Source organism: Cynocephalus volans, chromosome 4 (genome assembly GCF_027409185.1).
Source record: "Cynocephalus volans isolate mCynVol1 chromosome 4, mCynVol1.pri, whole genome shotgun sequence".
NCBI classification, from domain to species: domain Eukaryota; kingdom Metazoa; phylum Chordata; class Mammalia; order Dermoptera; family Cynocephalidae; genus Cynocephalus; species Cynocephalus volans.
Window position 1 is genome coordinate 129859160 of NC_084463.1, and position 15580 is coordinate 129874739.

The 15580-nt window shown below is 37.1% G+C and overlaps 1 protein-coding gene across 1 annotated transcript in view; it reads right to left on the reverse strand.

Annotated features, from left to right (window-relative positions):
* Window positions 1-8204: 8204 nt before the first annotated feature.
* DCDC1 (doublecortin domain containing 1) overlaps window positions 8205-15580 on the reverse strand; it is a 451490-nt gene continuing 444114 nt past the window's right edge. The window contains exons 36-37 of the mRNA XM_063095688.1: window positions 11209-11359; window positions 8205-8332 (exon numbers count right to left, since the gene is read on the reverse strand). Coding sequence (XP_062951758.1) covers window positions 8205-8332; window positions 11209-11359 — 279 coding nt within the window. The remainder of the gene's footprint in view (window positions 8333-11208; window positions 11360-15580) is intronic.

Here is a 15580-nt window from a genome sequence, read left to right on the forward strand (position 1 = left end):
TTTACATTCAACATTTTATTTTTAAGATTCATATAAAAATATGTGTAGAACCACTTCTTTGCTTGTAATAGCTACATACTTCTATTGTATGAATAAACCACTATTTTTCCATTCCACTGTTGATTGATTATACTTATTCTTAAACAGTGCTGGAACAAGCATCTTTGGAAATGCATCCTTCTTCAAATATTTGAATTCTTTAATGTAGATATTAGAAATTGGAATTGCTGGATTTTTAGATGTATATATTCTTAACTAACTTAAGCAAATTGTTGTCCTAGATGGTTGTATAAATTGTTCTCTGTGCGGTTGTTTTTCTCCATCTCGAAAAGTATAAGAGCCCTCTCTCCCTACATTCTTGTCAATGCAATGTTATCAGACATTTTAATTTTTGTTTATCTGATAGAAATGAAAGAGTATTTCTTTTAATTTAATTTCCTCTGATTATTGTGGAAGTTGACATTTTACATGTTCACTCGCCTTTCCTGTTTCCTCTTCTTTAAATTGCCTTTCATATCCTTATCTGTTTTTTTTTTTTTTTTTTTTTTTTTTTGTGACCGGCACTCAGCCAGTGAGTGCACTGGTCAGTTTTATATAGGATCCGAACCCGCGGCGGGAGCGTCGCCGCGCTGCCAGCGCAGCACTCTACCAAGTGCGCCACGGGCTCGGCCCATCTGTTTTTGTTTGGGATGTTTTTCTTATTTATTTGTAGGCGTTCCCTACTAAATCTTAATTTCTAATGTTTTCTTGTTTATGTGGCTTATAAATACATCCTAGTATGTGTCTTGTTTATAATTTTGTAGTGGGGCACACCACACATGCAAGTTAAAACTTTCCCTTCTATTACCAATTTTCTAGGGATTTTTAATTCTAATTATCAAAACAACTCTAATGGTTATAAGTCTGTGTTTTCTACTTCTTGAGTTACTTTCATTAGTATATGTTTTTAATCAAATTGTTCCTTTTCCAAAGATTTTTAAAATGCATTGGCTCAAATTATACATAACTTTCTCTTAATAAATTTTAAATTTTCTACTGTATCTCTAAATAATAATAATATAGAATGTCTGGTCCAACTTTCATATTAGTTCCTTTTAGTGGCTTCCCACAGCAATTAAAAAAAGAGAAATCCAAAATCCTTAGCATGACCTACAAGGCCTTCCACAATCAGGTCCTTGCCCACCCCTCCCACCTCAGCTCATACCTATTTTTCTAACATTCCCGGCCTATCTAAGCAGCCACACCGATTACATTCACCTTTGCATGCCCAGCACCTAGAACAGCGCCTGGTGCTTTATATATACACATATAAAAGTGAATTAGTTCTTTGAAGGAAGAAAGTTTCTATTAAACACTTGAAATATGGCTAGTCTGAATTGAGATGTGCTATATGTACACACAGGATATGGAAACCTTAGAACAACAACAACAAAGTAAATATGCCTCAATAATTTCATATTGATTATATGTTGAAATGATAATACTTTGGATAAATTAGGTTAAATACAGTATTAAAATGTATTCCACAAGTTTTTTTTTTTTTCTAAAAATGTGGATACTAGAATATTTCAAATTACTCATGTAACTCCGATGATATTTCTATTAGTGCTATTTTAGACCTTCCTTTAGTAACTTGAGCTTGCCAAGCTCTTTCCTAATTGTTTCCTCTGCCTGGTACTCTGTCCCCTGCCACGACCCTTCTCACCTGCCTTTTGGAACAGCTGATTCATTCTTGTTTTCTAGCTTAAATGTCACTTCCTTGTGGAAGGCTTTATGTATATCATACATTAAGTATGTCACCCCCCACTTCCCGTTCAACTATTCTTTAACTGAGCTTTACAGGACTTAACACAATTTTTAATTATCTTATTTACTGCACATAATTATTTGATGTGCTTGCTTAACTTCTGACTACTCTCCCCACCCCCAACACACACCATGAGCTCCACAGGATAGCAGCCACATCTGTCACATTCAGCTTTGTGTCACATGCCCAGCACCTAGAACAGTGAGTGCCTGGCTACATACTTAAATTAGGCCTTTGAAAAACTAATTTTCTTTGTATTTTCTGTTTTCTAAGGAAAGTGTCTGTCTCTCAACCTATATGGATTTCATTTATGGTGCAAGAGAACTATCTTGAAAATTAAATTTTCTGAGAGCACTTGTTACTGAACTGAAATAATATCCTGTGGATTTTCACACTTTCAGATGAGCCTACCAGGAATGCAGGTGGTGCAGATTTCCACATTAACTGGACTTTGGGCAAACAGAACAGAGAGGTTTAGCCTCCCATGAGTTAAGTAGCTCCTTCACTGCAGAAAGGGCAACTGTGGAAAACAGGAATCCTGTCCTGGTTCCAAAGCTCTCGCTCTTTGTGCATATAAAAATGCATAAGAAAACTCCGGGAAGATGGTTATTTTCCCCACCCTCCAAATTGCTCTGCTGCTTGATATATGTACCATAGCACTGACATTATTCCTGTGACCTTTAAAATCGCAAGATTTTCTCAGCACTGAAGGCAGCTTAATTAACATGGGAAGCTTCAGCACCTCAAACTCACTTGTTCAGCTTTCCAATATCTGAGTCCTGGTTACAATCTCTGAATGGTAGGTCCTGACTCAAGAACATTTCCATTATTTCTTAAGAAAACGATGATGAGACAACGTGGACACTTAGCCTCAAACCCTCCCACATGCAGCAAATGCTTCTTTCTCTTCATAGCCCCCGAACACAAGGGAAAAGCACAGACAGTGTTCTTGAAACTGGTACTTGTCACTTGGGCCAGTTCCCACTGATAGTTAACAGCACTTCCCTTGACAGGCCCAAAACTCGTGGCAAAGTTTCTCAAACTGTGGTCAGCTACCATGCTTCTTTCCAGGTGCTTGTTAAAATTCCTGACCCCACCTCAGGCATACAGATTATAACAATTTCTGGGGTCAAATGTGGACATCTGCATTTTATCAAGCTCCCCAGGTATTTCTTGTGCCCACTAAAATTTGAGAATTATATTAGGGAAGCATCCCTTGGCAACCTACAACTTGTTCCAGGAAGAATTTATTTTTTAAATGAAAGATGGGATTTAAAGGTTCTTAGAGAAGAAAAGCAGGAAAGACTGAGGAGAAAAAGCCAAAAGGCAGGGAGGGAGAGGTGAGAAAAGAAGAGGAGAAGGATAGAAATGAAAATAGAGATATAATCAACTCTCAGAGTTTTGGGGTCACTAATCTAGGAGCCCTGGAAGGTTTTCTCCTCTCTTCTACCTCTCTCCAGCACAGTCTGCAGGGTCATTTGAGGACAGTGTGCCTTTGGGCAATTTCCTTTAAAACACAGCTGCTTGTGGCCCTTAGAGACTGACCATCCAACTGTCTCTCAGTTGGTCTGAGAGAGTTGACATTCCTGAGCATCCACACCTGGGATAAAACCCAAAATCAATTCCCAAGTTTGAAGCATCTGCTCTAGGATTGACAAGCTAGGACCTAATGGGTCCAGCAGCTTTACTGAGCCTTATACACTATCTACCCCAGGCCAGCAGAGGGATACCACAAACAATGAGCGATAACACATCCAGTTCAGAAGCACCATTTTACTTGCCATATAAATATAATTTCCTGTCTTCTTTCTTCCTCCAACCCAGTTGCATCATGAACATAAGCACCTTCTCTGTCCTCATGAATTTCTATTTGCACATATGGTGCAGCGTGACAGCCTATTGATAGTAGTTTCATATTACAGACTCACAGAATTAGAAAATACTATAGCTGCCAGCAGACACCCGCAGAATATCCACTGTTACATGATCAGTCCATTTAGTTTCATCAGCACTCACCTGAGTGGTCTTTTTGGATCATGCTTTGCAGTTGCTTATAGCCACGCAGCCCCAAATCCATGCCACTTATACAGAATTCTAGTTATTGTGTTGAGAACAAAACTGCTGCTCTTTCTTTCTGCTTACCTAGCCTTAGGGGCACGAGATGTGTTCAGAGCCAGGAGAGAACTGGAGCCATTCATTGGTTTAATGAAAACAACTGAGCATCATTGTTGGATCCAAATTCCATTTAACTGAGAACATTTGTATCTGATTTTGTGATAATCTAGAATAACACAGACTTGTGTGTTTTGATCACTCCCTTACAAATAATGCCAGAAAAAAATTGCTGTGTTCGTAAATCACAAATCTCTCAATGACTCTCAGCACACCTGGGCTATTGTTAAGGGCTAGCTCACAAAAGCTGCAACAGCCACTGGCCACGATTTCTAAGTGACTCTCCAGCAAAAGAGAACAAATTTATCTTTATCTTTTGGTTGGTTGGTTGTTCTACGCTTTATCTTCTTGATTCACAAAACAATATTTAATTGTTATCAACAATCAAGAAAAACATAGAAATTCAGTGTTCTTGCCCTACAAAGCTACCTTTGCATTTTAAATCATCACTAATGTGTCCTTTCTTACAAAGCTGACATAAGCACCAAGATAAAATGCTACTTTTTTATAAATACTGTCGGTTAATCTCAAAATGTTTTGTCAAACTTTCAGGCATGTTGCTTTGAGTTAGTTTTCTTAGAAACACACAATTTCACCCCAACACTTAATCAGGCAACAAAAGCTAGAGATGAACAGAAAAATCCAGTTCTCCTGAGGACAATCACAAATGCTGGTGCACTGTTGATTAACATCTGGATCACCTTAAGGGTGTTTGTGAACCGGCAGGAAATAAATTTCTGAAAAAAAGCTATGAGCTTGGAGATGGTTGCTTTAGTATTTAATAATAAATGGTTTTCAGTTGATAGAAAAATATTGAAATCTGACTTATATATATGAGGCTGATTCAAATTTGATAAACATGTCCCTAAAGGAAATTACTGGGTTTATTAAAAGCCTAGGAAAGCTGAACAGAATTGCAATAGTCTTATCCTATAGTTCTTACTGAAGGTAGAGTAACTACTCCCCAGTTCACCTTCCAGCCAACCAAAGAAGAAAGTCAATAATAAAGAAAGACTAGGGCTGTTCTTAGTCAAAGTTAAAAGTAGCTATGAACTGCCAAGATACCCGGGGCAAGCTGTCATCTACAAAGTAAGTGTCGCTGCCTGACTGGTAAAATGTGATGTGTTGATGACTGTTATATTACATCTAAAATCCTATTTACTAGTAATAGAAAAGTTCAGTTAAGACTTTTGCCTTATGTCTCCCGGTGCTTGATACAGCGTTGTGTGATATTGCCAATTTTCGCTTCAGGCGTATTCACATGCAACAGTGAAGACTTCACAAGAATTTGCACATTTGATCCAGGGTGAAATTATGTCATTTTCATAGCAAATCAACTCTTCCCTGGCAGCAAAATGATAGGTACTTTTGCACCTAGAGAAATGCCTTGGTTAAGGAATTATGTAAAAAAAAAAAAAAAAAAAAGGTGCCTTTATGGAGATGGTGATCAAGTCATTCTAAGTAAAGGCCTAGCTGATAAGAGTCCTATTGGCTCATTTTCCAACTGGGAGCAAGTTCCTTAACCCTTCTTGTTTGACTTTCTTGTTGAAAAATAAGAAAAAGCAAAATAGGAGTCACGTGCAACCTTTTTTCTCCTTTGTGGCACAAACCTGCCTTGGAATACCTTCACATCTCTAACATCGCACAACACGCAGAGAAAATGTCTGTAAAAGAGCAAATTGCTGTTGATGTAACATGTGAAATTTCACCTCAATGTGCTTTGCTTTTAGTGGTGTCAGAGGCAGCAGGAATTTATTCATGCAGCCCTACTGATCTGCAGACTAGGAGTAAATACTAGGTCGTGTGCAGCGATTACCAAGAGCCCCCTTCAGTAGAAATGATATACTGCCTTCCTGCATCATATCAAAGTGGAGAAGTGAGGAGTGAGCCCAGCTGAGCCATTCTGTATACACCTAGCCAGGTTGCAATTTATATTCAGACAGAGCTGTGAGTGGCTTTCAGAGGAAAAGAGGGAGGAAGAGCATTTTTCTGGAAAATTTCCACCAGGAAAAAAATGAGCTCTGATTTGCCACTGCTATTTTTTGAAAAAATGGCTCTTTCTTCCTCTAAGGAGGAAATTAACAGGTAAATTTTTCTTGTCCTGTAGGGTTGATAGCCAAGGATGCTAAGGATCTCCTTCAATCCATTTTTAAAAAATAATCCTTACATAATTTTTCTTTCAAATAGTGCATATATCCCTTCCCTAAGTTTTTGAATTGAAGACATAGTCTTTGACTTTTGATTATTGACCACACATCAGGAATTATCCAGCTTCACTCTCATGAATAGTGTCTTACCACACCCCATAAAAGTTCTCACACTGTTACTACAGGCAAAACTGAACAGAAATTACAGGAGGAAAGATCAACTCATGAGGCATTTGGTGCCCACCAGCCATTTCATTTTTTGTTTTTCCCTTTTAATCCTCTCATTTTTTATTTCAAACCAACATTGTATTATTGCTACTCCCACCTATTTGGCTGATCTATCTTTCTTCTTCATAAGCTCCTCTCCCTTCACCATGGCCACGACAGAGGACTAAACCCTCTGCTTTTCTCCTCACTTCATGCTTTCCTTCATTTGCTTAATCCACTGTGCTCATCCTAGGCCTGTTTCTACAATTCTTCTTCTTGAAGGCTGCATTTCCCAGGGCCCTCTATCAGCTAGCTTCATTTGGTTAGATCAAATGGAGGCACTGGAGGAGAAAGGAGGCACTGGCCGGAAGGTCTGAGATAAGCGAGAAAGATAAAGGTTGAGGAAAGCCAGGATATTTCTTTCCCACCCTCCCTCTGCCTTGGGTGCCATCTCTGGTGCCTTGGCGGGAGCTGGATAGTTCAAGATGGCTTCCCTCCCAAATCATTTTGGCTGTTGGCTGGGTTCTCCTTCACGTGACCCCCTCATCTTCTAGTAGGCTAGACTTGGTTTCTTTTACAGCATGGTGGTCTGAAGATTTCATGAGGGCAAGACTGGAGCTAGAGGTTCCAGAATTCACACAATGTCACATTCACCACGTTCTGTTGGTCAAAGAAAACTACAAGACCGACGCTTCTCTACACCATAAGCTTCTGGCAGCAAATTCTTCCCCTCACCATGCTACCTCCATCATGCTGGCTGCCTTACTCTGTCCTGTGCTACTATAGCAAAATACCTGAGACTGGGTAATTTATAATGAAATGTATTGGGTCACAGCTCCAGAGGCTGAGAAGTCCAAGATCAAGGGGCCAGCATATGGTAAGGGCCTTCGTGCTGTAAAGTCATTCTGTCAGGTACAGTTTGATGGAAACTGATCGCCGGTTGCATTTTCACTGTGGTCACTGGTCTATTAAAGTTTTCTACTTATTTTTTAGTCGAGTTGGTAATTTATGTTATCCTCCAAGTCAGGTCTCCACCAGCAATACTTTTAGAGATTCTAAAATAACTTTGGTAAATTCTATTAAGTCATCTTTGCAGTTTCAGAGGCTGCGAAGTCTAAAGTCCAGGGAACACGTTTGGTGAGGGTCTTCTTTGGTGGTGGCTGTACAGCAATGCAGGGGTCTCACGTGGCAGAAAATGGCAGAGCAGAAAGCCCATTTCATTGTTATTTGCTAAATGTAGGATCTTCACATAGAGGTTTGGAAAATATGGTGCTGAGCTAGAAAATGTCAGTTGGGGTCAAGTTTTATGTAAGGTGATCAAAGTCTATTCTATTATCCGATAGTATTTATTATATATAAGCTACTTGACCCTGCTAAATTATATTTCAGTAATAACTAGCAGTTTCCATTTTCATTTTTGTTCTGAGAGAAAATACACCTCATAGTTATTTTACTGGCATTATTTTGTCTAGTTTCATTGCTTTTCCAGGAGCAGATGTGAGGCATCAAATGCCACTTCCTGTAAGATGTGGAAGGTAATAACCTTTAAAAGACTGCACGGGGCCGGCCTGTGGCGCACTCGAGAGAGTGCAGCACTTGGGAGCGCAGCGGCGCTCCCACCGCGGGTTCGGATCCTATACAGGGATGGCCCGCGGGCTCACTGGCTGAGCGCGGTGGCGGTGTGGGCGGCACCACGCCAAGGGTTGCAATCCCCTTACCGGTCACAAAAAGGACAAAAAAAAAAAAAGAGAGAGAGAGACTGCATGAAATTAAAAGGGATAAATAATCATCACGTCATAACAAGTATGTGAGTATGTACACCTAGCTATACCAGAAAAATACCACACGAAAGATGAGCGTTCTGATAGGAATCAATTGTGTAGATGTACCAGAGAGAGCACCTTCACAGATGGAGACACCACGATGTCTGTGGCTTGAGGACCCTGCTGCCTTCGGATTCTGGCATAATTTGCTCTGACCTCCATCAGCTGTTTTAACTCTGTTAAAAAAAAAAATTAATTTGAGAGACAAGTCAACGTATTTATAGAAAATAATTTAAAGTTCAAAATGATGAAAACCTTGAAGATCCCTCAGAAATCCTTGGCTCCTACCCTGGACTCTCATTGCACACTTAACTTGCTTATCACATCAGGTATGTGTTAACACTCTTTAGATTTCTATAGAATGGAAGCTACTATAGAGGGCTTCTTTCCAGGCTTTTTATAAAGCCTGATTTGGAAGCTAAGCTAGGAGTGGTCTAAACATTGAACCCACTGAAAAGATGGAAACCACAGAAATGAGAACAGTGTTCAGATTTTATGGCACATGGCATAAAGCATTCTTTTAATTTTGTTGGGGGTCTGTATAAAAGAAAACATTCTAATAGCATCTGGTTTCTTTTGCCACATCAAATTCATTTTTCAGAAACCCAATGTGATTCTTTAACGAGTAACTTCCACATGACAAATGTTTTTTGACATTATAGTACATAAAATAAGTTATTATAGAGTATTTAGTTTTGAAACTCCCAGGCTGCCTTATTTTCTTACTACAGAGTTAAGCCAGTAAATCACAGAAAATCACGAGGGGAAAGATTAATTAATTAAATGTTCCTTAACTATATACCTGTAGTAGCATTTCTCTTTTCTTTTTTAAAGGATTCTGAATATTCAGATTTCTATTAAATGGTTATTTCTAACTTAATTATTTTTTAAAAAACCAATACAATGACAACAGTAAAATAAGTTTCTAAAGAACAACTAAATCAGATTTTTTGCAGTCAATCAGATTTCCCACAACATATATCCCTCACTGAAAAAAATGGAGACAATTGGTGAAAACCACCAATCCTTTCACCACGAAGGTATTATGGCGACATCGTAGTAATCCATGTGTTTATAGCACTGAAGATGCAAAACTGAATGATTGTCTACATAGCCTTGTCAAAGGTTCAGAGAGATAACATGGAGAAAAATGGTAGGGAGTGTAATATTTGCATTTTCAGTTTTCTCTCTTCCCTTTACAGACTTTACTGGTGACATGCTTGCTTCTGGGAAGGCAGCCTACTTCTTTGTGGTTTGAATACACTTTTGGCTAGCTTGCCTGAAGCATGCTCAGCTTTATTTATCAGACAGACCCAAGGAACACAGTGATTCAGGAGGGTAGCATACAGGCCACAGAACCCCACCCCAAGAACATGAGAAACCAGACATAAACAAATAATAAAGGCACTGGGAAAGCACCTCCTTCTGCACCACTCATTTGCTTACCATTCAATTGTGCTGCAATCATTTCAAGTGTGTTCACATTCTTAATTAGATTGAAAACTCTTTCAGGAAAAGAAGGCTGCCTTTTATTTTCTTTATAGGCTATGCACTTTAGGAACACAGAAAGCTGCCAACTAATACTTAGTGATGATAAGAACCGCATCATCGGTGTGTTCTTCTAAATAACCACTAATGAGGGTCATCAAAAACTGGGGTGATGGGTAATGGTGGGTGACGGGGACAGCAGAATACAAAGAATACATAGATTGGAGCCTCTTGCATGATGCAGAATGGTGCTGGAGGAATATCTGTGGCATCCTTGGACCAGCGCTAGTCATCCCAGTAAATCCTTGTCTTCCTACCTGTTGGTCTTCATTTCTATATTTTTGTCCCTTCTGGGCTAGATGCAAAGATATGATTTCAACTGTTTTAAAAGTTTTTGGTTTACCCACCTTACATATAACATAATGATAACAATTTTATGGAGACTTTTTAAAAGTAAAAATTCTAGTATTATTATTACAGTATAGAGATGCCAGGTAACTCACTCCCCAATCTCTTAGTTTCCTTGAAAGTGATAACAATGTTCTTCAGAATTTCCTGAAAATTAAGTCTCTGCTGATGCATACCTAACTACAGAAAGCGCTTTTAAATTCCTCAGGATAAATAACATAAAGGACAATAGTTCACTCAATAATAAATATATGTTCTCTTTAATTTCTGTCATTTATCAAAGAAAATGATCAAGGAATAGACAAGATAATAAAAACTAGCACATATTTACTTATTACTTATATTAATCTGCTTTTGTTGCTTATAACAAAATACCTTAAACTGGGTGATTTACAAAGAAAACAAGATTTATTGCTGGGAAGTTCAAAGTCCATCTGGTGGTGGCGACAGTGACCCAGGGGGTCTCACATTGCAAGATGGTAGAAGCAGAGAGAGCACAGAGAGAGACAGACAGACTCTCTTCTTTTAAAGCCCCCAGAACCACGCCCCTGACCACCATTTTTAATGCATTCACTATGGCTTAATCCTATAATCTAATCACCAGTTAAAGGCTCCACCTTTCAATTACCATAATAGGATTTCCCGCCCTCTTAACAGTCACAGTGAGGGCTAAGTTTCTAATACATAAAACTTGGGGGACACAATTCAAGCTTCAGTGTTTGGGGGAACATAATTCAATCCATTACATTGCTAAAGAAGGAAAATTTGCAAACTGTATGATACTACTAATGAAAATTGTTTTAAATAACTTGAAAAGTAGGAGGTCAGTGGAGCCTCATTTTCCTCAAGGTTCATTCTAAGGGAATACCTTCAAGTGAGGCCCTTTCAGTATTTCTCCAAATAAGCCCCCTGGATAAGGCTCAAGACTAACTGAAATTGATTATATTCTTTAGAGCAAGAATAGTGTTAACAATGAGGTTCCAGCACATAAATGTATAAATTTAACTTTCATAACATGGAGTAGGAAAGGGTGGGGTAGGATAATTACTAAAATCATCATAATGGGATGTAAAATTTAGTAAGTAAGCTCATGGAAGAAAATACTTAATGATTTAATTATTCAAAGACTTGATGGAAAGGAAACTGTCACCCATACCTTTTGTGGTTATAAAGCCATGTCCCGTAGACACACATATAACCATGTCCCGCTCTATGTCATCCCATGACTGAATCAGCTCTCCATCTGGAGTGTACAGTGTTCTGGCTGGGTGGGCCATTTTGAGCCGAGAGGAGCAGTCATCCAGCAGCTGAAACATGAAGGGACAGACAAATTTGAACATGGAATGTCACAGTGTAATTATTAAAGAATTAACTATTCTATGGTCACTATTATCCAAATTTGAATATTCACTCACTTATAATTGTTAGAAATAGCTATAAAGGGATGGGAGGAAGGGGATAAAAATGTTCCCTCAAGTGCTTAAATGATAAGTGGAGTTTTCCCTGTAGTTCTGTATTTATTTTTCCACGGAAAAAGGCTTCTTGCTGTTTAAGAAATTCCTCAATATGATAAACTCTAAACTGAGAATCTCAGAATAGCTAAAAAAAAAAAAAAAAAAAAAGTTTCTTAATGACCCAAAGAAACTAGAATGACAAAACGTGAGGAGACCCAGGCTCCAGCCTCTGTGTGACCTCAGACAAGCCAGGCAACTTTACTACAAAAGAGATTCCTCAACCATAAAATAAAAAGTTTTAGTCAAAGACCTCTCTGGCTTTATGATTTGATTATTAGAAAAAATTTTTAAATATTTTGATAAGTTTTAAAACTATCTAGAAGGGCTTTATTCAACTTCTCTTAATTTTCTTGCTTTTTTTTTTTTTTTTTTGTGGCTGGCCTGTTCGGAACTTCTCTTAATTTTCCTTGAAATACTCATAAAAACACATGCTCAGAAGCAAAGTTCCAACAGTACTAGAAGGATTAGTCAACATGCTGCCAGACCCCAGAGGGCAATTCTGTTAAAATGTGAGCAAGCCTTTAAGGCAAAATAATAAAAGCCAGCAGAAAGAACATGAGAAATCTTTACACATCTGCCCATAAGACTTTCATCTGTCAAAGGGCCAGAAGCCTGTTCCCCCAAAATGCAGAAGCCAGGTCCATGTCAGCTCCTGAATCACTATCAATACTTGTGTTTATAGATCTACTTAAGGGCTACAACTCACAACAATGCAGCATGGCAGGGGGCAAACTGGGCACATGATGACATCTTGCATGCGGAAAATGAATGAGTAACATGAGTCAAGGTAAGAAGAATGATGAAGCAATGCAATTCAAAGAATGCAGTTTTTCACCCATTATTTTGAACAAGGAATAAATGGAGTTGAATAATTGTTGAAATTATGCAAGAATACATTCTCCACTGCAGAGTGAAATAGTTAGAAAAGAGCAGTGGTAGAGTGGTCTTAAATGCAGCCCTACTCCTGCTAAATAACAGCCAGTCAGCCAGCAGAACTGTCACTAAATACCATGCACATGAACCAACCATCCAACTTAAGACAGAGTGGAAGATTCTGACAGCTCCCAAGCAGACATTTAGAGTGACCAGAAGTAACTAACCTATCCTGTCTATTATCAAAAGATCTCTCCTTGTACAAGGGGGTATATAAATAGAAAAAACAATAATAGTAACAATGGGAGGCTTATGAAAATATTCTACAACATGAAAAAAAGCTACATTGTACTCAAGGTGAAGATTTTGAAAAGATTTACAGCAGGAGTGCATTTTAGAGAGTATTTGCATTGTGCTCCCTCAAAATTCAATAAAATATGACTTCCATAAACACACACACACACACACACAAACACAGAAGTGAAATGACAACAGCTTAAAGGAAAGGAATATTGCAGAGATGTAAGAGATGATGATGATGACAACGACGACAGCTAAAATGTATTGACACATTCCTATGGGCTAAGTACTTTTCTAAAAGTCCTCAAGGACAATGTAATCTCATTCTATGGAAATAATTATTATGCTCCTTTTGGGATAAGAAAAATGGGCAACAGAGAGGTTAAATATAGCTATGGTCAAACAACAGTAAGAGAAGAAATAAGGCTTCAAGTTGGAATGAAGAAAGAGCTGAACAAGAGGGAAGAGAATGTAAGAAAGTAAAAAGCTCAATATTGCAGAAAATCAAATCAGTATTGGGGAGGACTGGGTTGAGAAAATCTCATAAGATACAGAGAAAGAAAAAGAGATAAACTTTATAAGAGGAATGTCAAGACATCAGATATTAAACCTGTACATTATTTGGTGCTACTAGAGAAGAATCCAGAATAAACTAAACTTGAACAATTACAAAAAAAAAAAAAAAAAAAATAGAAGAAAACTTTCCTATCCTAAATAAAGTCCTGTGTCTCCAGATCAAATAGGCTAACCCAGGATAAGGCAAAGTTAACGAAAAAAAATGACTAACATTTAAATATAACATGGTGAAAAGAATAGATTTCAAGCATGGGGAGTGGAAATTCAGGTGTGTTTAGACTGTTTTCTGCAACAATGAATACCATAGAAAACGGAGCAAAACATGTAAGATTTTTAAGAAAAAGTTATTATTTATGGTTAAAAGCAACAAATTACGTCCTCCTATATACAAAAACTCAGAAGGCATATCACATGTATTTCAGATTATTAAGAAATGAATCAAATTCCTTGACTATAGGAAAGTCATAACATAAAATGACTAATATTAAGCATCAAGACTACTAGAACATAATATAACTGCTATGAAAATAATCAGAAAATAAAGTAAAAATTTAAAAATAAATCTTTACAGAGAAAATAATAAAATAAAAATGTAAAACATCACCTAAAAGGGAAGTGGGCAAGGAAAAAAAAAAAAAAAAAAAGAACCCAAAGCATTCTTTCTCATAACTCGTGAGGGAAAAAATACTGTTTCCTTCTTTTTCTCTTAAAAATATTTATTTCATTATTATAACCAATTCAGTAAAATTATCATCATGTGAAGTTAATATAATTTCATTCTTAGAAAACTTAGGTAAATCAAATGAGAAATTAATAACAAAAATAAGAGTAATTTAAAAAGTGGCCAAATACAAAATAAATTTTAAAACATTATAGTTTATCTATTCACCAAAAATAGACATTTAGAAAATACAGTGGGGGAAAAAACCCAACCCAACTACAAAATCAACTAGGAGTAGCAGCTATTTAAAAATGTGAGACCTTATTAAAAACTATAAAATTTTACTGAAGGACCTAAAAGCAAAGAGACGTGTGTGTATGTAAAAGAATTCCACAAGCCTGGCTGCAAAGATCGAATATTGTAAAAGGTATGAATTCTCATGAAGTTAGTTAATAGTCTAATACAACTACAGTCAAAACCCCTGCAGGATTATTTCATGATATTGAAAGGTAATTCCAAAGTTTAATGTATCTATAAGAATCAACAGGCAAGAATATTCAAGTAAAATCTGAAAACAAAGTACAACAATAGGCAACTTCTCCTTTCAGATATTAAAATATATTATAAAGCTATAATAATTTTTTAAAGCATTAGGTACCTTAGATAGCTTAAAAGCAAAAGCTAAATATTAAGATTTTAGTATATTATAAAGTTGGCATTTCAACTCAGTGGGGAGGACAAAACAAGACTCATTAGTAAATAGGGCTCAGATAATGTTAGGCCAACAAATAAAGCAGAAAAATAGCTTCACTCAAATTTTACGCCAGAAGAAAAGGAAAAGGGAAAAACACAATTATAAAAATTATCTTTTTTTTTTTTTTTTTAAAGATGACCGGTAAGGGGATCTTAACCCTTGACTTGGTGTTGTCAGCACCACACTCACCCAGTGAGCTAACCAGCCATCCCTATGTAGGGATCCGAACCCACGGCCTTGGTGTTATCAGCACCACACTCTCCTGAGTGAGCCACGGGCCGGCCCACACAATTATAAAAATTAAAAGAAATATCAGGTGAATCTTTGTATGACCTAAGGATGGTAAAGGACTATATGAACATTGAAAACAGTGAATAAACATAAAATTTATTACTTTCTGTACAGTAAAAAAATCCCATAGACACAATGGCAAATTGGAAATTTGTTACAATAAATCTGATAAATTTATTTATATAGACTTACTACTTCAAAAAAAAAAAAGAAAACTCTTATTATGAAAAATGCACTCAATAGAAAAATAGGAAAGAACTAAACAGGGAGCTCAGAGATGACTAATAAATGATAACACAGAACAGAACAAAATCACCTCTACAAGTAATTAAAGATATATAAATTAAAACATAGATATACCATTTTCTCCTGTCAAACCTGAAAACACATGTTTCTAAATCACTGCACTTCATGTTGTTGATATCTTCATTATGCAATAGTTAGGTGGGAACTCTGACTCCCTACTCATGGGAACATAAATTCCTGAAACATTTCTAGAAAATAATCTAGCAATAAGTATTAAAATTCTTAAACGTTTGATTTAGCAATCCTTCTATGA